This window comes from Chiloscyllium plagiosum, chromosome 2 (genome assembly GCF_004010195.1).
Source record: "Chiloscyllium plagiosum isolate BGI_BamShark_2017 chromosome 2, ASM401019v2, whole genome shotgun sequence".
NCBI classification, from domain to species: domain Eukaryota; kingdom Metazoa; phylum Chordata; class Chondrichthyes; order Orectolobiformes; family Hemiscylliidae; genus Chiloscyllium; species Chiloscyllium plagiosum.
Window position 1 is genome coordinate 17543130 of NC_057711.1, and position 23976 is coordinate 17567105.

The window sequence follows — 23976 nt, forward strand, 5'->3', positions numbered from 1 at the left end:
TTTTGACACTGTATCCTCTGTTACTGACCCTGGCTTTTGGCACGGTGTGCTCTGTTACTGACCCTGGTTTTTGACACTATCCTATGTTACTGACCCTGGTTTTTGACACTGTATCCTCTGTTACTGAGTTGAAAAGTGTGGTGCTGGAAAAGCGCAGCAGGCCAGATAGGATTCTCCTGCTGTTCGGATGCTGCCTGGCCTGCTGCGCTTTTCCAGCACCACACGTTTCAACTCTGGTCTCCAGCGTCTGCAGTCCTCACTTTCTCCTCTGTTACTGACCCTGGTTTTTGACATTGTATCCTCTGTTACTGACCCTGGTTTTTGGCACAGTGTGCTCTGTTACTGACCCTGTTTTTTGACACTGTATCCTCTGTTACTGACCCTGATTTTTGGCACGGTGTGCTCTGTTACTGACCCTGGTCTTTGACAGTATCCTCTGTTAATGACCCTGGTATTTGTTGCTGTGCCCTTTGTTACTGACCCTGGTTTTGATTCTGTACCCTCTGTTACTGACCCTGGTATTTAATGTCTTTTTTAGATTGGATTAGATTCCCTACAGTATGGAAATGGGTCCTTCGGCCCAACAATTCCACACCAATCCTCCAAAGAGTAACCCGTCGAAACCCATTCCCCTATCCTATATTTACCCCTGACTAATGCAAGTAACACTGTGGGCAATTTTTTGCATGGCCAATTCACCTGACCTGCACATCTTTGGATTGTGGAAGGAAACCGGAGCTCCCGGAAGAAACCCATGGAGAGAATGTGCAAACTCCACACAGACATGTCAAAAACCAGGGTCATTAATAGAGGACATAACAGGCATCATGGTGGCTCAGTGGTTAGCACTGCTGCCTCACAGCACTAGAGCCCTAGGTTTGATTCCTGTCTTGGGTGCTGTGAGGCAGCAGTGCTAACCACTGAGCCACCATGATGCTTGTTATGTCCTCTATTAATGACCCTGGTTTTCGATGCTGTCCCCTCTGTTACTGACCCTGGTTTTTGATGCTGTCTCTACGGTTACTGACCCTGGGTTTTGACACTATCCACGGTTACTGACCCTGGTTTTTGATGCTGTCTCCTCTGATTACTGAGTTGACTTTGTGTCCTCCAAATACTGACCCTTCTGCTATTGATAAGACATTTCTCCTTATTTCTACCATCCAAACCATTCACCATTTTAAAAACCTTGTTCAAACCCTGTCTAACTTAACGCGCTCTAATCGGAGAACAGCTCTATTCTGAAGACCCAACATCTTCTGATTGCTGAGACCTAACGTGAGCACAAGATTAGAACTTGTTTGGAAATAGGAAATGAAAGGATCAAAAGATTGACCTTACTGACTGGGCCTTCTGGGAGGGACTTTCTAACCCCGACCAGCCTGGTCTGCTCTTGAACCGTCTCCTACCTTGTGTGGTTGATCCCAGGGCCTTCTCCACAACCAAAGGCCAATGTCACCAACATCAGGGAAGACATAAAACCAAACTCAGTTAGTTATTGTCCTGCAACCTATCTCTCGGTCAAATGACTGCAATTAAACGTCATGTCAATGAAAATGATTCCCATTTCCTGGAATTCACGTGACTCAAAATTTATTGTTTGTTTCATTCATTCATGGATTGTGGGCATTGCTGTCGAGATCAGCATCTCTGATTGCCTTTGAGCAGATGGGAGTGAGCCACCTCCTTGAACAGCTGCTGTCAATGTGTTGTAGGTACCTCCACTGTTTTGTTGAAGGGGAGTTCCAAGACTTTGACCCAGAGCTGGATTTCTAGTGGTGGGTGGGTTAGATGGGAGCGTGCAGTGGTAGTGCTCCCAGACATCTGCTACCCTTGTCCTTCCAAAGCATAGAGGTTGGGGATTTGGAAGGTGCTGAGTAAGGAGCCTTGGTGCATCTTGTCGATGGTGCATACTGATGCCAGTGGAATGTGGTATGTTAAATCACATCACCTCCCTTACTGTTTAATTCTTTACTGTCGAGCAGTTCACTCTGAATTACTGATGGCGTGTTGTGCGGGACTCAATAAAAAGATACTAAGATCTGTGTCTTGTCTGCAGTTTGTTGCACAGGGTGAGTAAGGAGCTGGCAGAATGGTACTTCCAAGATGGACGAGCAGTGTTGGCTGCGTGTTGCCACCTTGCGGTGAATGACATTGAGGTACTACATCTCTGTTTAATCACTGACTAGTCCCCACACCCCAAATTGATCCAGCCCTGTGCTTGTTACTTCCTTAGCCTTTAGGCTGAAAAACATTTCCGGCTAAAATTGTATTCAAAGAGATTGAATAGAAAAGTACGCTGCATCTCAGCATCTGAGTTAATTGGCAGTGTCCTTTTGGGTGTGTAGCCAAATGACCACTCATTCAATTCTCTTCCCTACTCACTGATCAAGCAGTTGCTAAGTCCTCCAGACACTTTAGTGAGGCTTGATGCATCAGCTTTTGTTTTAGTGTGTGAATGAATGTTGAGGAACCGAGAGTGCACAATTCAATGGTTTTACAAGCAAAAGGCTGGCAGGGTTAACTCATCCATCACAAGCAGGTAGGTTGCTGTATACAAATGGAGCAGAATAGAATACAGTGCCAATGGGGGCTCATTGGCACATCATGTCCCTGCCAGATAACTGCAGAAGTAATCTGCTCTCATTCCCTTGTTGTTTCTCCATTGCCCTGGAATTTTAGATTAATCTTCAGATCTGCACCCAATTCCCAATTGAAAAGCCATTATTGAACCTGCCATCACCACGTCCTCAGGCTCTGTATTCCAAATCTTACCCACTCTCTGCTTAAAAAAAATGTAATTCCTCAACTTCCTTCTGATTCTTTTACCAGTCACCTTAAGTTGATGGCTGTTCATTCTTTATCCTTCAGGCAATATGTACAGTTTCACGCTGTCTACTGTGTCTCGACCTCTCCTGATTTGGAGTGCTTCACTAAAATCTAAACAACCTCAAAAAATACAAGGAGACATCAATGATGTTACTGTGAAAACCACAGTGATGTATTTGAGGCTGATTGACATTCTGCAGCAAAAGCATTTGATCCGTTCCCGACAAATTTAAATAAATGTAAGGCAATCAGTTCCTGACCATTTTAAAAATTATTAGTTTCAATTGGTTATGCCTCTAGAGGATAATATTTTTAATTATTTAGCGATATATTGTTCTCATTTACTTTGTATTCAATGCTGTTAATGCATTTGTTTGATAGCTAACACAACAAAACAACTCTGAATTTATTTTCAAAAATAGGTCCAGATAATTTCATACATGCCTTTGTTGTGAATGCAGTATTAGTTTAGCTGAAAAAAGGTGAAGATTTTAAAATGAAATGAATGAAATGTTTTATGTTAGTCGACAAAGTTTACTTTTTAGTTAGTTTACTTTTTAACACTGTTTAACATGCTTGCATTAAGTTATATTGTGTACTAATGAAAACAGTACAAGTCAAACAGGATCATGTCTAAGCTGCGCAATGCCATACTTGAATGTAATATTGAACACTAATGGTCAGGGGACATTCAAGTGCAGGAAGAGCTTAGTTTTCAAAGATAATGAAGAAAGACTGGAGGAGAATGAGCTTTTCATCCTGAATAAGGGCTATGCGCCATTTATTTTATGAAGATAAAAAGGTAGTCATAGGAACATGTGGAAGATCAATTCAGAAATAAATTGATTTGTGAGGAAGCACAGATTCAAACCAATAAAGTATAACTGTGGGATTAAAGCGAGGACATTTATCTCCACATAGAATGTGGAATAAAGGTTTAAATCATAGAATGGTTTAGGGACGAGGACATGTTGCAGAGAGTTTTTTTATGAAGCCAGTATGAGCCACTGTTATTACTTAAGGAGAAACCTGAACATCCAGCTAGTAACATAAATTACTACTGCACAATGTTTCATGTGTTTGAATCAAAGATGTTTCATCTTATATAAACGGTTAAACAAAGTAAATATTACCAACAACACTATAGCTTATAACGCAATATAACTCATTTATCTTTTGAAACATTGAAGATTCCTCTACTTTTTCGGTGACCAATCCAAAGGTCTGCCAAAGTCCTGCAGAGTTCACTTTGATTTCTCTTCAGGTTCCCAGTCTGGCAGTTAGACTATTTACCTCTGTGAAGTTTCCACTGTTTCCTTCAATGGTCTCCTTCCCCGTCTGCTCCTTCAGACGTTTTTTTGAAGTCAATGATTCAAACTGACTGGGTTTGACCACAAGGCTTGCTGCACTTCACTGGAGATTTCTCCCTGCAACTACAAGCTAGTCAATTTTTTTCATAGTTCTTTTCCCTTTGTGAATTTCAAGTGGTCTGACCCTTGACCTGAAGGTAATATGAAGGACCGAGGACGTATTGATAACATTGGTGGCTTTCAATTTGAACGCAGCTTGCAATGTCGAACTTGGTCCGTGGCAATGAGTTGGAGCTGGCAGTTTGCGTGGGAACAGTGCTGGGGGATAGTGCCATGCCTGTGACAAACTATGTCCTGGAATTATTGGCCCGGAGGTGCATGTCAACAACAACTTGGTGAGTGCAGAGAGATGCTTTAAAATGATGACTCGGGTAAAATTGTATCCCAAGGATCAATGAATCCCAGTGACATTAATTCATTGCCTATTATTGCGTTGCGCAAGATCATTTAACTTATCTTCCTAATTCAATTAGATCCCTCTCCAGATTGTCCTGTAAATGTCTTCAATTCAAGTTTATATCAAATGTCTTTCTGAAAGTTAGGAACGAGGCTGCTTCTGTGTTTCGGGGAGAGCATTCCAAGTTGTAATTAGTCACTGTGTAATAAATGCTCCTTATCTCCCCGTTTAGTTTGGTCAAGGTACATTCAGTGGCCATAGAATTCACTGGTTATCGAGATGCCCAGAATGTCTGAATACATCTGCAGGAACACTGACAGTGTTCTAAATGAAGTATTTGCATTTAATTAGCGACAGCATTGCTGTCTGCTTATTCCCTCCATTATCATTTCATGGACTTCCTTTGGACCAACTCATATTTGATTTAACTTCTGAGGCATGAGGCAGGTCTATAATAGTTTGACCTCAATGGGAAATTGAGCAAAGTGAAGCATGTTTCTTTGTAAGTCCATTTTCTCCCCCTCCATCAAAAAATGGTCAGCAGTTCTAACAGTGCGCAGCCTCTCTGTAATGGAGTGTCAATCTCTGTAACAAGCCTGGTGTGAAACTAAAATTAAACTGTTTAAAATTGATTCTGGAATTAAGAGGGTTGGCTTATAAGGAGACATTGAGTTGACTGGGTCTATACTCATTGAAATGTAGAAGAGTGAGGAGGGATCTTATAGAAACATATCTAATTATGAAGGGAATAGATAAGATAGAATCAGGGAGATTGTTTCCACTGGTGGGTGAAATTAAAACTCAGGAGCATATCCTCAAAGAAGGGGGAGCAGATTTAGGATTGAGTTTAGGAGGAACTTATTCACCTTGTTGTGAAGCTGTGGAATTCCCTGCCCTGTGAAGCAGTTGAGGCTACCTCATTGAATGTTTTTAAGGTGAAGATAGATAAATTTTTGAACAGTAAAGGGTTATGGTGAGCGGACGGGTAGGTGGAGCTAAGGGCATGAAAAGGTCAACCATGATTTTATTCAATGGCAGAGCAGGCTTGAGGGGCCAGATGGCCTCCTCTTGCTCCTAGTTCTTCTGTTAAACACTGAGTCTTGAGTCTCAGGATGCACAAATACCCCCCACTATGCGCAGCCGAAATTTTGATCCCTGTCATTAACTGTCCAGCCTTTGCTATATCCCCAAGCTATAAGTTCATCTGAACTGTTTGGCTGGATCATCCTTCTGTAATCACTGTCGGCATCTTATCATCCTTCAGAATCACAATGATTTTTCACTGCCTTCTGGGATGGGCAATAAGTGATGCCTTAGCCAGCGACACCCACATCTATGAGGTTTTTGTTCAGAATTCTCAAAGATTCCAGAGAAAACTTTAGCGATTTTCTATCATATTCATGTAGTTGCTCTTCCAGCTACAGGTAACAGGAGTAGGAATTATAGATGACATGCCACATGATGGCCCAGCTCAGCAGGCACTGCCTTAGTTCCAAGCTGGAAGGTTGTAGATTCAAGTCCTACTGTAGATATTTGTATACGTGCTGACACTTCAGTGCATCCTTGAGGAAGTGCTGTATTGTCAGAGGTACTGTTCTTCGGATGGGATGTTGAAACCTGAGTTCTCCTACAGGAGGATTATCATGGTATAATTTCGAGAGCAGGGGCATCTTACTGCTATGCTCTCATAACTCATTCTTCTCTTTATTCAATCACTCATGGTATGTGGGTCTTGTCAGCTGGGATAGCATTTATTGTCCATTTCAAAACTCAGTTCGAAGTTAACCATACTGCCGCGAGGCTGAACAAACCAGGTAAGGGACAGAAGTTTCCCTCCCTAAAGGACGTTTGTAAAGCAGATGGATTTTACGACAATGGTCATCATTAAACCTTTTAATTCCAGATTATTATTGAACTCAAATTTCACCATTTGCCATTTGAGCCCAAGTCTCCAGAATATTACCTGGATTTCTAGAATAATAGTCGACTGACAATTACTACAAGGCCATCACCTCCCTACATCTGTTAAAAAGCTGAGATTTTCATCCTACTGTTGTTCTGGGGATTTTACTGTACACAAACTGGCTGTTATGTTTGCTTACAATACAACACTGACTGCGTTTCAAAAAGATTTCATGGTGGGTAAAGTGTTCTGGAAGATTCAGGGGATGTGAGAAGCAAAATATAAATTATTTCTTTTGATGAGGGAGTGACTTCTCCCCTGATGGCGCCATCTTCCCTGCCCCAGTGGTGTCATCCCAACTGCACAGCCAAGGCCAGGAGCTCAAATACAACCAAGAACTCAATGTTAGTGTAGTGCTTTTCATTTAATGTCAACTGTTCAAAGCCAGTGCAAGATTTTTTTTGAAATAGAGTCACTCTGTTGACATGGCAGGACTGAGTAACCAACATATGAACAGCAAAGTCCCAGTGTACATCAACAACAAGGAAAAAAACAACCAGATCATGTGTTAGATTATCCCTGAAGGTGCTGTCCGAAGGAACTACACATTATGTATTACCTATTGAAATATGGTTTCTGTTGTTATGTAGAGCAAAACATAGGAGGAATTGTCGCCACATGCTTTCATCCTGCATCAATGCTTTCACCATCATTAGGCCAAAGATTATTCAATTCTTTGTGCATGCTTAAGTATAATTTGTTTTTCTCTTCTAGGCTTCATTTGTGGACATTTTGGAAAGAGTGACTATTTTTATTTCTTTTTGTTTTTAACCTTCTGCTTTTAGCTTTCCGTGTACTGGATACAGGTATTCCCAGTGTTGGCAAAAGCATAAATATTGACTGCTGTGCTTAGATCTGCATGTGGACTCCTGGTTCTCCTGTTCCTATAAAGATTGCTGCTTTTGTTTGGTGCTATTTTGGGTTTGCAGTGATTTTATATGTTTCACATGTCGTACAAATTTCTGCTCCAATGCAAAGTTCCACATGATTAGAAGGAATATTGGGAACTACATTAAGCAATAGCCGCTGGCTGATTTTCTATTCGTTGACCCTTAATCATCTAGAGTCGGTGAAGTAATGGAGTGCACTTGCTAATTTGTCGAGTCTTCCCCATATAGTAACCGTGCATGATCGTACATCTAAATGTGCTGTTAACTAATGCTGATATAAATCATTGAAAGGATTGGATCCTTATTAGTGGAATGAAGCAAATGCCAGTGATGTTCATGTACATTGCTGCAACTGTACAGAATTCCTTGGTGCAGAACTTTTAACACATTTGTTGCACTTGTTAAAAAACAGTAGAAGAATTTTAAATGAATAAAAAAGCACATTTGTTGCAAGTAGCATTGAACCTAATAGCATTTGCATTGATACCGTGGAATTGGTTTTGGAATGTGACAGAAGGCAGTGAAGAAATGGCTGTGTTGATAGTATTTGTAATCAGGATAGGGTTGGTGCACCTAGGCCAAGAATATATCATGTGACTTTGATTTGCATTTCTGCAAAACAGCTTGGTTTATATCTTAAATGCAAAATCATTTATCCACATTGCTTGACAGCATTGAAAATAAATTGGCAGCATGAACACAATTAAATGATTATTTTGTGTTTTTTTTAATCTTCACAATTTTCATCCACATTAAGAATGAGAGTATCTGTGTGAAAATTGAACTGGTTCAAACTTCAATTTATTTTTCAAGCTGCTCTCATCATTTTTTACTCAGTCAATGAAGCATAATGCTTGCCTGTTCCTGTATCGATTAGGAATAACCATTAACATGATCCAAATTCCAAAGTAATCACCAACTATATTCAAAAAATGCATTTCAATTTCCCCAAATATTTCAGAAATACAGTAATTCCTCAAGATACGGAATTAGACCAATTGTGACAATCTTTCCTAGTGATGGGCTCAATTGCTAAATCATGATTTTGTCTATCGATACTTAAAGTTGACAAAGGATCTGGATCCAATCAGATACATTCAAAGATATCGAAGAAAGTGAAACTGGAAATTGCAAGGACACTGGCAATAATCCTTAAGTCTTCCCTCGCCTCAGGGGAGGTGCCTCGGGACTGGCGAATTATGGTTGAGTTCCAACCTCTCCAATCAATCCTCATAACTGAAGCTTCTTATTCCTGTAACCATTCTTGTTCTGTAGTTTCTCTAATGTATTCACATCCTTCCTCCAGTGTGGCATCTAGAACTGTACACAGTATGCCAGCTTGGGTCTAAATGTCTTGTATATGGTTGGGATCACCTCCTAGCTTTTGTACTCAATGCTTCTATTTATAAAGCCCAGGATACAGTAAGCTTTAGGAGTTACTCTGTCCCTCTGTTCTGCCACCATCAGTAACCTATGCTAATATACACTAAGGTTGCCCTGTTCCTACATCTCTTAAGTACTGTATACCCTTATTTTGTAATGTCTGTCCATGTTCTTCCTATCAAATGTAGCATCTCATTTATCCACCATCTGTCCACTCGACCAACTTATCAATGACCTTTTGGTGGTCTACACTGTCCTCTTCACAGTTTACACGTTTTATATCATGGCAAATTTTGAAATGGTCCCCTGCACACCATGATCTAGTTTATTAATGTACTCAGGAAAAGCAAGAGTTTCAATCCTGACCCTTGAGGAACTCCTCTGCAAACCTTCCTTTCACATGAAAAATATCCATTGACAATAGCTCTTTGGTTCTTATTAGTCCTCTTCCTTCCATGGGCTACAATTTTTCTCATAAATCTGTTGTATGATACTCTACTGGATAGGAGTGATATTGTGACTGGAGTCAGTAGACATTGACAAAGATGTGAGGATTGATGAATATCCCTGAGGTTTACTTGCTTGCCCTTGGGTAGTCAGATAGAATTTTACTTCAGTATCTTAAATGGGAACAGTGAAGCCTATCACAGAGCCAGTGGCTTATGGTCTGACTTCATGTGGTTTCCCCAAGCCATGCTTTGCTCTAGACCATGTGAAGGGTCATTGTTCTTTGGTAAAACAACCCCAGGGAATGCTGGAGAAACTCAGCAGGTCTGGCACTATCTGTGGGGAGAGAAACAGAGATAATGTTTTGAGTCCAGTCTGACCTTTCTTCAGAACGCAGGGTTTCTGAACCCAAAGGCCCCATCCTCAAACGCAACCCATTGAATTCAGCACCGAATATGAACCTCTTGCATACCTTACCACTTAACTTTCCTCAGTAGTGTTAAAGTGTCTTCAAAGTAGACCTTTAAACAATTTAGCTCCTGAATTATGGCACAACACTGTTGAAAGGCTTTACGTCTTGGTCTGTTGTACCACTCTTGTTCAAAGTGGATTACTCTTAGTTTTCTCTGTTCGACATATTTGAAGCAGACCAGACTTGGAAATAGAATCATCATAGAATCCTGGCAGTTTTGAAAGCAGGGCATTCGGCACATCTAGTCAACACTAACCCTCTGAAGAGCAGCCCGCCCAGACCCAACCCTTACTCAAGCCCTGTAACCGCTCCCCCCGCAATTCCCACGGCTGATCCACCCAGCATGCACATCCCTGGACACTACGGCAATGTAGCATGGTCAGTGCATCTTAGCCTGCACATCTTTGGCTTGTGGAAGGAATTCAGAGCACCTGCAATAAGCCCACACAGTCACATAGAGAATGTGTAAAATTCACACAGATAGTCACTTGAGGGTGGAATCGTACCCAAACCCTTGATGCTGTGAGGCAGCAGTGCCACCGTGCCACCCTAAATCTAGCCAAAGAAATTACCAGCAGTTAAGGGGGTAGTCTTTAACAAGGATTACCTGTCAGTCAAATCTGTTCCAATGGTGAGGTGAAAATCTGAGCCACTTTTCATTTTTGGCCTGCAGCTATACTTCCCTTCAATTAATATATGGCTAACTGGAGCCCTGAGTGAAGTAGCTTCCCTGGCCCAGACCCTAGCTAGTGCAGGCTGGGGCCCCCTATTTGATGCCCAATTCACTAGCCCAAGACTTGTCCAAAACATCTGTCCAAAATTCTCTCTCCACAGATATTGCCTGACCATCTGATCATTTCCAGCTTTCATGCATTTTTAAAAAAATAAATTTCAGATTGTCAGCATGTACCGTACTTTATTCTTGCTTTGATCCTGATGTGCTAATAGGAGAGGGGACCGGTTAGCTCAGTTGGCTGGATGCCTGTTCCACAACGCGGCATGCACTGGCTGAGCTGACTATGAAGGAGTCTCCTTCGCACCCTCTCTCCGAGCCTGAGGTGTGGTGACCCTCGGGTTAAGCCACCACCAGTTGTCTCTCTAATGATGACCTATGGTGACTTTGCCTTTACTCTCTGGTTACACTGAGCTAATGACTTCTGGGAAGGTGATGGTATTATTGCAAAACTATTAAGGTAAGGTTCTGAAGACCTGGGGTTTGAATCCCACCGTGGCAGGTGGCTGAATTTGAACTCAGAAAATCTGGAACTGAGAATCTAGTGGTGACCATTATCAAGTGTTGGAAAACCCATCTGATTCACTAATGTGCTTCAGGGAAGGAAATTGCCATCCTTATCTTGTCTGGCATACACGTGACTCCAGATCATCAGCAACATGGTTGACATTGAACTGCCTCCCAGGGCAATTAGGGATGAGCAATAAATGACCCATGGATGATTAAAAACAGAAACATTCTGGGGAAATAAACATGGAGAATGCTGGAGAAACTCACTGGCAGCATCATCCCAGCCCTCCTTTCCCAGTTACACTCTCTTCCAACCGCTTCTGTTGGGCAGAAGATACAAAAGCTTAAACCCACGTACCACCAGATTCAAGCGCAGCTTCTTCCCTGCTGTTATCAGACTTCTGAATAGACCTCTTAAATTTTGAATCTAATGTTGATATTGCTTTTTGTGCATTTTTTCTGCAGCTGTAACTTTGTATTCCTCGTTTGCCCTGTGATCTTTGTATGGCATGATCTACACTTTTCACTGTACCTAGGTATATGTGACAATAAGAATCAAATCAGATCATCTGTGGAGGCACAAGAAACAGAGTTGACATGTCAAGTCTCGCATAACTCCACACTGGTTCAAATCCCACCAAATTTTTGAATTGAAAGTTAGTCAAAATAATGGTGACCATCAGCAATCATAGAAACCCAACTGGCTCACTAATCTTCTTGCTTATTTCTTTCTTATTCTCGGATTAAGCTGTGTTTATTTATTGTGATTTTTTTTCGACAGGGATCTAGCGGCTGACTTGTTGACCATGATACCTGACAGTGAGCTGTTGTTGGTCAAACTGTGTGCCTTCTACCCAGGAAGCACTGCAGAGGTTGATGATCTTCATGAGAAGGTAAAGTTTGGGAGCTGCAGAGACCATCTTACAATTTTCCAGAAGGGTTTGTACAAAAGGTGCACAGGGAAAAGCATTGGTTTTGTTGCTGTTGCCACCCCAAAACTCTTTGAAAAGCATTTTTGTGACTGGATGCCTGTGTCCAATAGTGTAACACAGGGTTTGGTGCTGGGTCCTTTGCTGTTTTGCTGTGTATGTTAATGATCTGCATGGTGGCTCAGTGGTTAGCACTGCTGCCTCACATTGCTGAGTTTGATTCCTGCCTCTCTGTGTGGAGTTTGCACATTCTCCCCGTGTCTGCATGGGTTTCCTCCAGTTTCCTCCCAAAATCCAAAGATATGCAGGTTAGGTGAATTGGCCATGCTAAATTTCCCATAGGTGCATTAGTCAGGGGTAAATATGGGGAGGGGGACTGGGTCTGTCTGGGTTCCTCTTCAGAGGCTCGGTGTGGACTTGTTGGGCCAAAGGGCCTGTTTCCATACTGTAGGGAATCTAATCTAATCTAGGCAGCAATATTGGAGGTCTGGTGAGTAAGTTCACAGATTAACAAAAACTGGTGGTGTGGTCAATAGCAAATAGGAAAGCCTTAGTGTACAGGATGATATAAATGGGCTGGTCAAATGGGCTGAACAGTGGCAAATTGAATTTCATCCTGAAAAGGATAAGGTGATGGGAGAACTATCCATAGATCCTTGAAGTCAGCAGGAAAGGTAGAAAGAAGGCAAATGGGATACTTTCTTTTCTTACTCAAGGCATTGAATACAAGAGCAAGAAGTTTTCATGGAGCTCTATATAATGTTAGCTGGACCACAGCTGGAGTACTGTACGTTTGTAGTTGCCACACGACAGGAGGTTGTGATTGGACAAGAGAGAGTGCAGAGGAGATTCACCAGGATGATGCTCAGATGGAGCAGTTCAGCTCTAAAGGGAGACGCAATAGGCTAGGAGTGTTTTCTTCAGAGCAGAGAAAGCTGGAGGGCATCTGATTGAGGTGCACCTTGTTTTGAGAGGCATAGAGAAAAACTCTTTCCCCAGTGGAAAGGTCAGTACCAAGGGGGACACAGTTTTAAGATAAAGAACAGGGTGTTTAGAGGCAATCTGAGGAAAAAAACATTTTCATTCAGAGGTTTGTGGGTATCTGGAACTTGCTGCATAGAAGAGGTGGTAGAGACATGAACCTTCTCAACATTAAAAAATATTTAAAAATGAAACGGGGATTACAATAGATAGATGGCTGATGACTGATGCAGACATGATGGGCTGAAAGGCCTTGTTTTGTGTTTTAAGAACTCTAGGACCCATTGGTGACACCAATAGTGTGGTTCACAGTAATGTGGCAGAAACACACACAAGGAATGCAATCACCCATTCCTTTGCAGAACATGCTAAAGTGTCCCGAAGGCCTTAAATGGAGAAGCTTCCATTCTGTTCCTTACTGACTCTTTTCAGCAGTTTTCCAGCACATAAATAAATGGCAGTTTTGAACAGCCACGGTTCTAATGTAGGGCATTGCTGTGGCTGTAAAATGGGATGATGAAGGTGTGGCAAATTGCTGCCCTCTGGCTTCAGGAGAATTTAATTTCTTTGATTTTTAAATTATTTTCCAGGCAGAATCAGATAAACAGCTCTGAAATCACACCATCCTGTGTCTTTGGGAGTGTGGAAATGTCAGATATTGCACACACTATTCTCCACACTCTGGGCTGTTAACCTCAGTAGGAGGGAGCTTCATGAGGTCACCCATGAAGGGGCAAAGCAGAAAGAGGCATAGTCACCATGGCAACCAGCTTCTGGATGGGTATAAGGGGGAGCTGTGTGCTCCCTCAATAATCCACTGGTTGTGTGAAACAAGGGAACCCAAGGGAAGACACGATTGAAAAGGGATGGGATTTCCCCATTCAGTAACATAGCGATTAGTGACAGTGGTTAGCACAGCTACCTCATGGTGCCAGGGACTCGGGTTCGATTCCAGCCTCGGGTGACTGTCTGTCTGGAGTTTGCACATTCTCCCCATGTCTATGTGGATTTCGTCAAAGTGCTCCAGTTTCCTCCCGCAGTCCAAGGATGTGCAGGTTAAGTGGATTGGTCATGCTAAATTGCCAATAGTGTCCATGGATGGGCAGGTTATGTGGACTAGCCATGGGAAATTCAGGGGTACAGGAATAGGGTAAGATGGTGGGTCTTGGTGAGATGCTCTTCGGAGGATCAGTGTGTACTGAATGGGCTGAATGGCCTGCTCCCACATTATAGGGAATCTATGATTCAATGATCAATCATCTCACAATATTCACTTCAGGCCGTGATCTCATCCTCCACTGTCGGACAGGTTCTGGGTGAGGGTGGCATGGGGTCACGGGTCCGATTCAATGAAGCACTTTTGCTCCACCTTGATCTACAAACAAGGATTAACAGCCTATTATCTGCAGCACCCTGAGGGTATTGGGGTGGAGGTGGGCAAGGTAGGGGTAGCAAGGTGGCAGTGTAGGCTGCTGAATAACCTTGAACTTTTTAAAATGATGGGGGAGAGTAAAGATGTTAAAGTTAATTGATCAGTGTCTAAAATCAGAGAGTATCTTATTTTATTCCAGGAGCCAGGTAAGAAAGGCAAAGCAACAAGCAAAGGATGAAGACACTGACTATAGTGTGGCCATGTTTGCTGAGAATATAGAACTAGGGTAGGAAAGTAAACTGTGAGGACGGTGTTTAATGTCTGCCAAGGGATACAGGCAGTTTACCTGTGTGGGCTTAGGAGGGGGAAAACTCCTGAGAAATAGAAACGCAGGAAGTATTGAAGATAAGAATCTAGTCATTATTAGTTTTCAGAGAGATTTGGGTGTGCTTATACGTAAGAGTTGCAAAACATTAACGTGCAGATATAGCAAACAATTGGATGGCAAATTGTATTTCAGCTTTGATTGTTAGAGAGAAATGTAGTGATTGTGATGAGGCCAGCCAGATGGACCACATAGAATATGAGTTCCCTGATTGTTAATCTGGTCCAGTCAGGGAGCCCTGGCTGACAGATACAAACAGGAGTGTCAGAGGTTCTGCTCACTCTGAGCTGGCTCTGAAGAAGCTGGATCAGTGTCAAGTACCATGCACGTGTAAATAAAGGGTGACTGGATCCTGTCAGGATACACTTCCTGCAATTCAATAGACTTTGGTGAAATCAAAAGCTCAGATTAATGTTAAATGGTTTTATCCACCTTTGATAATAAAGGAGGAGGTGTAACAAAATCTTCACTAGCTTGAAGCCTGGGAGGAGAGAGCTGTTCTGGAAGGAGAGATAGAATAGGAGTGATGTCTACTCTCTGGGGTTTAGAGTGAGAGGTAATTTAATTCTTTTGGCTGGGGTGTCTGGAACTAAAAGTCATAATTTGTGATAAGGGATCAGACATTTAGGATCGTGATGAGGGGATTCTTCGCTTCAGGAAATTTTGGAATTTGGATACTCAGGTGCTAATTGTATTCAAAACTGAAATCATTAATTTTTGGGTCCTAAGTAACTCATAAGATATTGGAAAGCCTAAGAGTAGAGGCCAAGTGATATTCTTATTGATCATTAGAGCAGAATTAAGGTGCTGTATAGTTCACTCCAAATCCCATTTCTTATATTCTTTGCAATGCATCTTTCTATTATACTAGTGGTTTGATTGATATGTTATAAAATAAATCTCTTCACAGTGTCATTTACCAACCTGTGAAGAATGTTTGCAAATCGCGGCAACATTTCAAAGTGAAGGGGAAACGTTCCAAGCAGTAAAATATTATTTATTGAGTTCGGTCCCAGAAAAAGCACTTCCAATTGGCCTTCTTTATGTTAAAGGTAATCTTCCTGCTTTCAGTTATCTGATTGATTGTTCTTTAATTAACTTGTATAATAAAATGTATGGAGATACAGCATTTTCCTGATTCCTCCTAAGTAATTTGTTCATTCATTTATTTCATTCATGAGCACGGCTCATGTTGACAAGCCCGCAGTCATGTTCAAACATTGTATGTTTGATTGTGTGAGTCTGTTTACTGTCAATGTCTGATTGGTTAACTCTGGGCATAGACTGAGAGCAAAGTAAACAAAGTTATCGTAGAGCTTTAAGCCAGAGCTGAAATGTAGAGTAGACATTTTAAAGCACCAGCGAGTTTTCAAAAGATTTGTAGCTCAGGTTGAGGTTCTGAGCTGAAAGGTTTATTTTCAGACATTTCATCACCATACTAGATAACATCTTCAGTGAGACTCTGGATGAAGCACTGGTGGTGTAGCCCACTTTCTATTTATGTGTTTGGGTTTCCTTTGGTTGGTGATGTCATTTACTGTGGTGACGTAATCTCCTATGGGTGATGTCATTTCCTGTTCTTTTTCTCAGGGGGTGGTAAATGGAATCCAAGTCAATGTGTTTGTGAATAGAGTTCCGGTTGGAATACCATATTTCTCGGAATTCTTGTGCATGTCGCTGTTTGGCTTGTCCTAGGATGGACGAGTCGTCCCAGTCGAAGTAGTGTCCTTCCTCATCTGTATGTAAGGATACTTGTGAGAGTGGCTCATGTCTTTTTGTGGCCATTTGATGTTCATGTACATGTTCACGAGAATTCCTAGAAGCATGGCCTTCCAACCGGAACTCTATCAACAAACACATTGATTTGGATCCCATTTACCACCCCCTGAGAAAAAGAACAGGAAATGACATCACCAACCCAAGGAAACCCAAACACATAAATAGAAAGCGGGCTACACCACCAGTGCTTCATCCGGAGGCTCACTGAAGATGTTACCTAGTATGGTGAAGAAATGTCTGAAAATGAACCTTCCAGCTCAGCGAGCAAACCTACATCCATTTTAAAGCACTGTCAATAAAAACTGTTACACACACAGAAAGAAATGTTGCCCCTTCATTTGTTTGAAATTGAAGATGTAACATGGTCAGCACCCATGCTGATTGGCCATTGTAGATATATTGATAAAGTGAGGAGGACGTTTCCTTGTTCAAAGAACACTGGACCAGTCAACGTCAACCACACATAGTCACATGTAGGTGCATGCCATAGAGGGAAGGCATTGGATGATTATTTGGATAGAAATGACCTGTAGGACCTTGAAGTAAAGGCAGGAGAATGGCATTAGGTAACAGAACCGATACAGACTTGATGGGTTGAATGGCCTCCTTCAGCACTGTAACAACTGTGCAATAATCCCTTTTTTTAAGGACACTGGGAAAACCAACCTGAGGTTGGGGGTGAGGAGGGGACACGGCAGGGTTGGGAGCACAAGATCTAGAAACAAGTCAATGGTTTTCACTCACCCTCATCTTTCATGGTGAGCTTAGTTCAGAATTCAGAACTTTCCAGAAAGCCATTGGAAATAAAAAATGTGCACAAATGTTAAGCAGGAGCAGCATAGGTTTCGGGTGAGAGGGGAAAGATATAAAAGAGACCTAAGGGGCAACCTTTTCACACAGAGGGTGGTACGTGTATGAAATGAGCTGCCAGAGGAAGTGATAGAGGGTAGTACAATGCAACATTTAAGAGGCATTTGGATGGGTATATGAATAGGAAGGGTTTGGAGGGATATGGGCTGGGTGCTGGCAGGTAGGTCTAGATTGGGTTGGGATATCTGGTCGGCATGGACGGGTTGGATCGAAGGGTCTGTTTCCATGCTGCACATCTCTATGACTCTATGAGGTGCATACTGTTGCAAAAGGTAAATCCTCCTGAATCCAATAATTCATTCACTTATTTTCAGTTTCAGACATAACTGAGGATGGCTAAAGTCCAACTGGCCCAGTAAGTCAGGCTGCTGCACAATTTGGCCTGACCATCATAGCTAAAATGTGCTTTGCTCAACCTGAACTTACCCTGACAGCAATGTGATCAAAGTAATCCGATGCTAACAAGGGAAAAACAAAATTTCGTAAAGTTCCTCTCTAAAACCCAAGGCAATCAAACCCAATCTTTGAGATAACTTGCACCAATTAATCTTCGTAAAGGCATTTATCTTCCATATAATGTAGTCTCAACTATAGTCAGGAGCCTTTCCAGCTTTCCTTCTATGAAAATAAACTACTGCAGATGCTAGAGATCAGAAGTTAAAACAGAAAATGCTGGAAAAACTCAGCAGAAATGGCTGGATCTGTGCAGAGAGGGACAGAATTAAGGTTTCAGTTCCAGAATGAATCTTCTTCAGAACTTACTTCTTCAGATCAGTTGAGTTTCTCCAGCATTTTCTGCTTTATTTCTGTTTTTATTTCATTTCACTCCTGTCATTAGTTTAAATAATGCAATGCGCCTGTTTATAAATCTGTTGTTACCACGCTAAACTCTAGAAAGGAATGCTTAATGGTTGGACTAATATTTAATATTTCCAAATATGTTGGTTGTTCTGGGCAAAATTGTCCTAGGGAGCCTAACTCTGGCATTAACATTCATTCCTATGAGAAACCATGTTTCACTTAAAGTTACTGCACTTAAAGTCGACATTGTAATAAATGTTTGAAATTCATATCAATATCTTGTCTGCTGTTTGGAAAAATGGTCCAAAATCCGGCAACTCACTAACTATTCGCTTCTTCTAACCCAACAGAGCAGCTGAGTAGCTCTGATTGGACTTTGGACTCCATCCATGAGATCCTGGACCTGCTCAGCTACATCCGCACTGACCGGCTGATGCAACACAAGTGTAGCGAGTAAGTTAGATCACAAATACTGCACTTATTTAATGTTTTTAAAAAGTCTTGGCTTGAGGTTATTGGATTGAATGTACTGTGTTAAATGGTACTTGTTGGTCCTTCGCACTTACTTGTAATGGATATAAACTAACATGCTGCATCATACCTTTTGTGCTTATAATTTTACCTACACAAGAGCAATGCTCCATTTGTGCTTACATATGCATTGATGTGCTGTCCTACAATGCTACCATACATAGCTGCAGGTAGGATGGGATAGGGACGGTGGGGACACAATTCTTATGCACCGACCTTATTTATCACCATGTTCATTTAGGCCCTACCAAACTGGACAGTCACAGCTGTATCAGAGCAAGCCATCTTATGGCGCTATTCCATGTAACCATTACCTCACAGTTAGCAGCTCTGTTATACCCAAGACCGAAGGTTACGGGTTCAACACCAAGCCAGGAATTGGCCACACGATCAAGACTGACGTGTTGACAGCTTTCATTTTTATAGCACCTTCAACATAATTGTTATGGATTTGGCCAGACCCCCTCAAAGTATGTGAAGAAAGTAGCTTAGACCCTAACATGTCTTCTTTCAAAGGCAGATGTGAAGTGGATATTCCAGGCGTGATGCAGCTGGTCAAAGCACTCAGCTTTAAGCAAAACAATTTATTTAAACACTACAGTTGAATCACAAACAGAAGAAAACGGAATTTAGAATAACTTAACTATCAGAAAATTTAAGCAATCCGGTACGGCAAGTTATCTCAGGAACTGTTCCAATCCAGTAACATCCCATAAACACACCTCTTGGCAAAAAGGTAATTGAAACCCAGATTCTTACAGGCAGTAAGGAACAACATCCAAAGAGATTTCAGAGAGAAAGACAGTCAGGAATCATTACTGAAGCTTGCAACCTTTCCTGGACTCTAGCATCTTGTGACTGCCACAGCTAAACCAAACTAGAGACAACCTGAACTGGGAGATCTGACCACTCCCCTGCCATTGTTAAACTAGGCTCATTCTAGACAGCTCGGCACCCTTGCCATGACAACCTCTCTTTAAGAAGTTGTATAATTAAACATTCCAAAGTGCCTCATGGGTGCATTATCAAATGTCATTTGACACACCAAGCCACATAAAGAGGCATCAGAGGAGACAACCAAAAGCTTATTTAAAGAGATGGATTTTAAGGACAGCATTAAAGGAAGAAAGATTTTCCAATAGCTTAAGGCCTGGTCAGCTAAAGGGGCAGTCACCCATGGTGTATTGATTAAAATTAGACATATTCAAAAATGGCAAAGGTAGAGAGGTATGGTTATCTCAGATAGCTCTGGGACATTAATTGGATCTGTTATTACAGTTAGGTGGTGGATACTTATTGGGGACTCACCTCTACTCACACATACACACGACCAAGTTCACAGAGGGTTAGATGTGTGCTAATGTCTCTGACAAGAAAAATTATGTGTGGACGAGATCAGAAATCCGCTTTCTGCTCTTCAATAACTGTAAACTAGCTTCACCCAGTCATTTGATACATACTTAGAGTCATAGAGATGTACAGCATGGATCAACTCGTCCATGCCGATCAGATATCCTAAATTAATCTAGTCTCATCGACCAGCATTTGGCCCATATGCTTAACTGAATCCTTCCTATTCATTTACCCATCCAGATACCTTTTAAATGTTGTAATTGTACCAGCCTCCATCACTTCCTCTGACAGCTCATTCCATACCCTCTGCTCCTTAGGTCCTGTTTAATCTACCCTCCCCCCACCTTGTACCTATGCCCTCTAGTTTTGGACCTTGACTGTTTGCCCTATCCATGCCTATCATGATTTTATAAACTTTTATAAGGTCACCCCTCAGCCTCCAATGCTCCAGGGAAAGCAGCCCCAGCATATTCAGTCTCTCGTTATAGCTCAAACCCTCCAACCCTGGCAACATCATTGTATTTGGTGAGTGATTTTGAAAAAGAAGTTTTATTTTATGCAGGTGGTGCTGAAGTGTTGAGACTCGGTGCCTGACAGATTGAGAAAAACAGAAAATTTCAAAAGAAAGTGTTTGAATATGCATTTGGAACAATTTAAAAATATTTGTATCTGATCAGAATGCAGACCAACAGCTGTGACCTGTCTCCATCAGATACAGATAGATAGATAGATAGATAGATAGATAGATAGATAGATAGATAGGATAGATAGATAGATAGATAGATAGATAGATAGATAGATAGATAGATAGATAGATAGTTTATTGAACAATCATCATGGTTGCTGGATTATATGATGATACAAACAAATCAAGTAATTACTGGCAAACATTACGATGGAAATACAGTATAGCATAATGAAAGGATTGCACAAATATGAACATTTCAGTTTATTATTAATTATAAAACATTTCAAAAGGCTGGTCTCCTTAATTCACTCAGTAAGAATAAAAAGTCCAATGCACTCTGTATTTTGCAGTAAAACCCATGGATCATATCAGGCCATGGTTATTAAATTCTCAATCATCTGTATATTCATTATGAAGTTTACAGTGTATGGAATTGGACTGCCTCATTGCCTTTTCAATCTGTATCTTCTCTCTAGAATGGGGTCTTTCCTCCTGAGTCCCATTTCACATTGACTTTCATGTACAAAGGACGGTGGTAACAGATTCAAGAGTTGTCCAATGAAGGTCATCAAAACCAAAACATAAATGACCTGTAAATTTTCCATGTTTCTAATTTTCCCTAACGTAAAATTGGCCTGTGACACAATTGGGAACTCTTGTCTTTCAGATTTCGGAATGAACTACTTATATTCTGTGGTTACATTGCTACCTTACTGGCCATGAGAAGACATTACAACAGCATTGTGCCTGCACTTTATGAATACACCAGGTGAGGGCAGTATCTACTGACACATCTTTTGCTCAAAAATTAGGACAGTTTTGTAAATATTTCAATACAAACAGATTTTCGTGGAGTGCATTAACAAAATTCGATTTTGTATCAGTTGGAGCAGATCCTGTGAGGTGAAAGAATTAGATCATTGAAATGTCAATGAACTAACTCACTTGCTCGAAATGCTTTGAAAGTCAAAATGTGTTCCAAAGTTAAAGATAAGGTTCTCAGAACAGGAGAGTTAATGGTCTGATCCACACAAAACAACTAAGTTCAAGGTGAGCTCCTACTATCGGCTTACTTAGTGTGACTGCAATGAAGTGGCCCAGTATTCTTATGTCTGAAAGGCCAATGGAGGCAAATACAGGGGAGTTTGAGAAACAATGGAAAAGGAATAGCTTTCAGCCTTGTGGGAGAAGAGACAGGACAGTGGAAATTATTTTTATTCATTCATGGAATGAGGGCATCACTGGCTAGGCCAGCGTTATTGCCCATTCCTAATTACCCAGAAGACAGTTTAAGAGTCAACCACATTGCTGCAATCTGGAGTCACGTGTAGGCCCGACCAAGTAAGGATGGTAGTTTCCTTCCCTAAAGGACATTAATGAACTCAATGAGTTTTTCCTCACTATCAAATTCATGGTCATCATTAGACTCTTAATTCCCAATATTTATTGAATTCGCAAATTCCACCATCTGCCATGGCAGGATTTGAACTCAGGTCCCCAGAGCATTACGTGGATCTCTGCATTAACAATCCAGCAATAATACCACTAGGCCATTGCCTCCCCAAGAAGCACTAATCAGAAAACTCTTCTAAAGAGCCAGCGTAGAAAGGTTGATCCAAGTGACCCCCATCTTGTGCTGATACTGTAACAGTAGGCACTGTGTTCGAGCTAGTCAGCAGTGGTACATAGCGGCCTGATCTGCTTCGGTCTTGTTTGGGGTGCTTATTTCTAGGGATGTTAGTGTCCAAAATTTCTATTCCTAATGACCACCTTGTGAAATGAAGACGAGAAATGTAGGAAAGGCTCAGCATCATCATGGGAAGCAAAGAAAAAAGCAGAAGTTCTGTTCAAAGATCATTCATCTTACTGCTCTCGTTTTCATGCTAATTGAAAATGACAGAGTTTTCAAGACACCTTTGGACTGACTGAGAGCCTCCTCCAGTCCAGGGTCACCTCAATTGCTCATGAACCAGGAGCACTCATGACCCAAGGAGCACTGGTCCAATCGCAGCCCGGCAACCAGGGTTGAATGGTGGGGAGGGAAAGCAACATAGAGGCCTGAGAGACATGGGTCCAGCACCACACACTCTACTGTCATTGGGGTTGGGGGTGTCCATTCACCCAGGTTACACAGAATCATCGGGCAGCTGCCAAGACAGCTAAGGAGACTTCAACTTACAAAACCAACCCAGACAATATTGGAGGAGTCATCAGGCAGCTGGTTTTATTTCAGTTACTCATGAGAGAACAGCTGGTCTCTTAGTTGGTTATATCGCTCGACCTGGCACAGTTACCAGAACCAAAGAAAGACGCACAGGTTTTTGAGCTTCCCTAAAGAAACTATTGAATCTTTCTAAGCTCAACAGGAAGGCCAAAGGAGAGCAAGCTCAAAGAGTTCATGACTAACAACAACTGTCCACACCCCAACAAGCTCCGTCTTCTATCTCCTCTTTCCCAAAACAAATTAAGGACTGGAACAACCTTTCACAGATCTTAACCCCTCACGCCCCCTAAGAACTCATTTAAGTAAAGACTGTTGAGCCTTTTAATTAATGTGACTGCACTTATTGTGTACCTCCCATTAAAATTCCTATGTGGGAGTCCCTGCCAAGAAAGGGGCCGTTTTCCCCACCCCTGCCAACTGGAGTGGGCCAGTGTTGTGATCTCCTCATCTCCAATATCTCCAATGGGCACGGATCAACTTCCTGGTTGAGGATATCTGTGGCTCAGTGTCCCTGAGTAGGAGGGACTGCCTTTCCAGGAGAGGAAATTATGGCTCAAATTTGGGGATCATGGTGGAGAAAGGTTGTAGCCAGTATTTCTTAAAGTAGCATTTTGCATTGAAGATAACTCTTTAAGTAGATCACAGGGAGAAGTAAAAAAAAAGCTATTAGGAAAGAAGCTGCAAGAATTAACAGTGGAAATTTAAATTATATGAATTTAAATTATATTATGTTCAGATAAGTGGGGTATGGATGCTAGGGCAGTTGCTTGCTCCTCCTGCAGAATGTGGCAGGTGGGAGACATGGCACACATCTCCGCTGGCTACATCTGCGGGAAGTGCACCCAACTCCAGCTCCTTGAAAACCGTGTTAGGGAATTGGAGCTGGAGCTGGATGAACTACAGATCATTCGGGAGGCTGAGGAGGTAATTGAGAGGAGTTACCGGGAGTTGGTCACTCCTCAGGCTCAGGACAAGGATAGATGCGTTACAGTTAGGGGGAGGAAAGGTGACAGACAGACAGTGCAGAGATCCCCTGTGGACATTCCCCTCAGCAATAAGTATACCGTTT

At 41.8% G+C, this 23976-nt stretch overlaps 1 protein-coding gene across 8 annotated transcripts in view; it reads left to right on the plus strand.

Moving 5' to 3' along the window:
• Positions 1-23976, plus strand: part of wdr17 (WD repeat domain 17) — a 159162-nt gene that overhangs the window by 117884 nt on the left and 17302 nt on the right. For 7 of the 8 annotated variants that reach the window (XR_006313775.1, XM_043704725.1, XM_043704714.1 and 4 more), the window contains 7 exons: positions 2060-2159; positions 4395-4534; positions 7345-7365; positions 11776-11887; positions 15572-15713; positions 18462-18564; positions 21351-21452. Coding sequence is in view for 7 of the 8 variants with exons in the window: in XM_043704725.1 (XP_043560660.1) it covers positions 2060-2159; positions 4395-4534; positions 7345-7365; positions 11776-11887; positions 15572-15713; positions 18462-18564; positions 21351-21452 (720 nt within the window). In the remaining variant the exon portion in view is untranslated. The remainder of the gene's footprint in view (positions 1-2059; positions 2160-4394; positions 4535-7344; positions 7366-11775; positions 11888-15571; positions 15714-18461; positions 18565-21350; positions 21453-23976) is intronic. The other variant, XM_043704704.1, reaches the window with a different exon arrangement.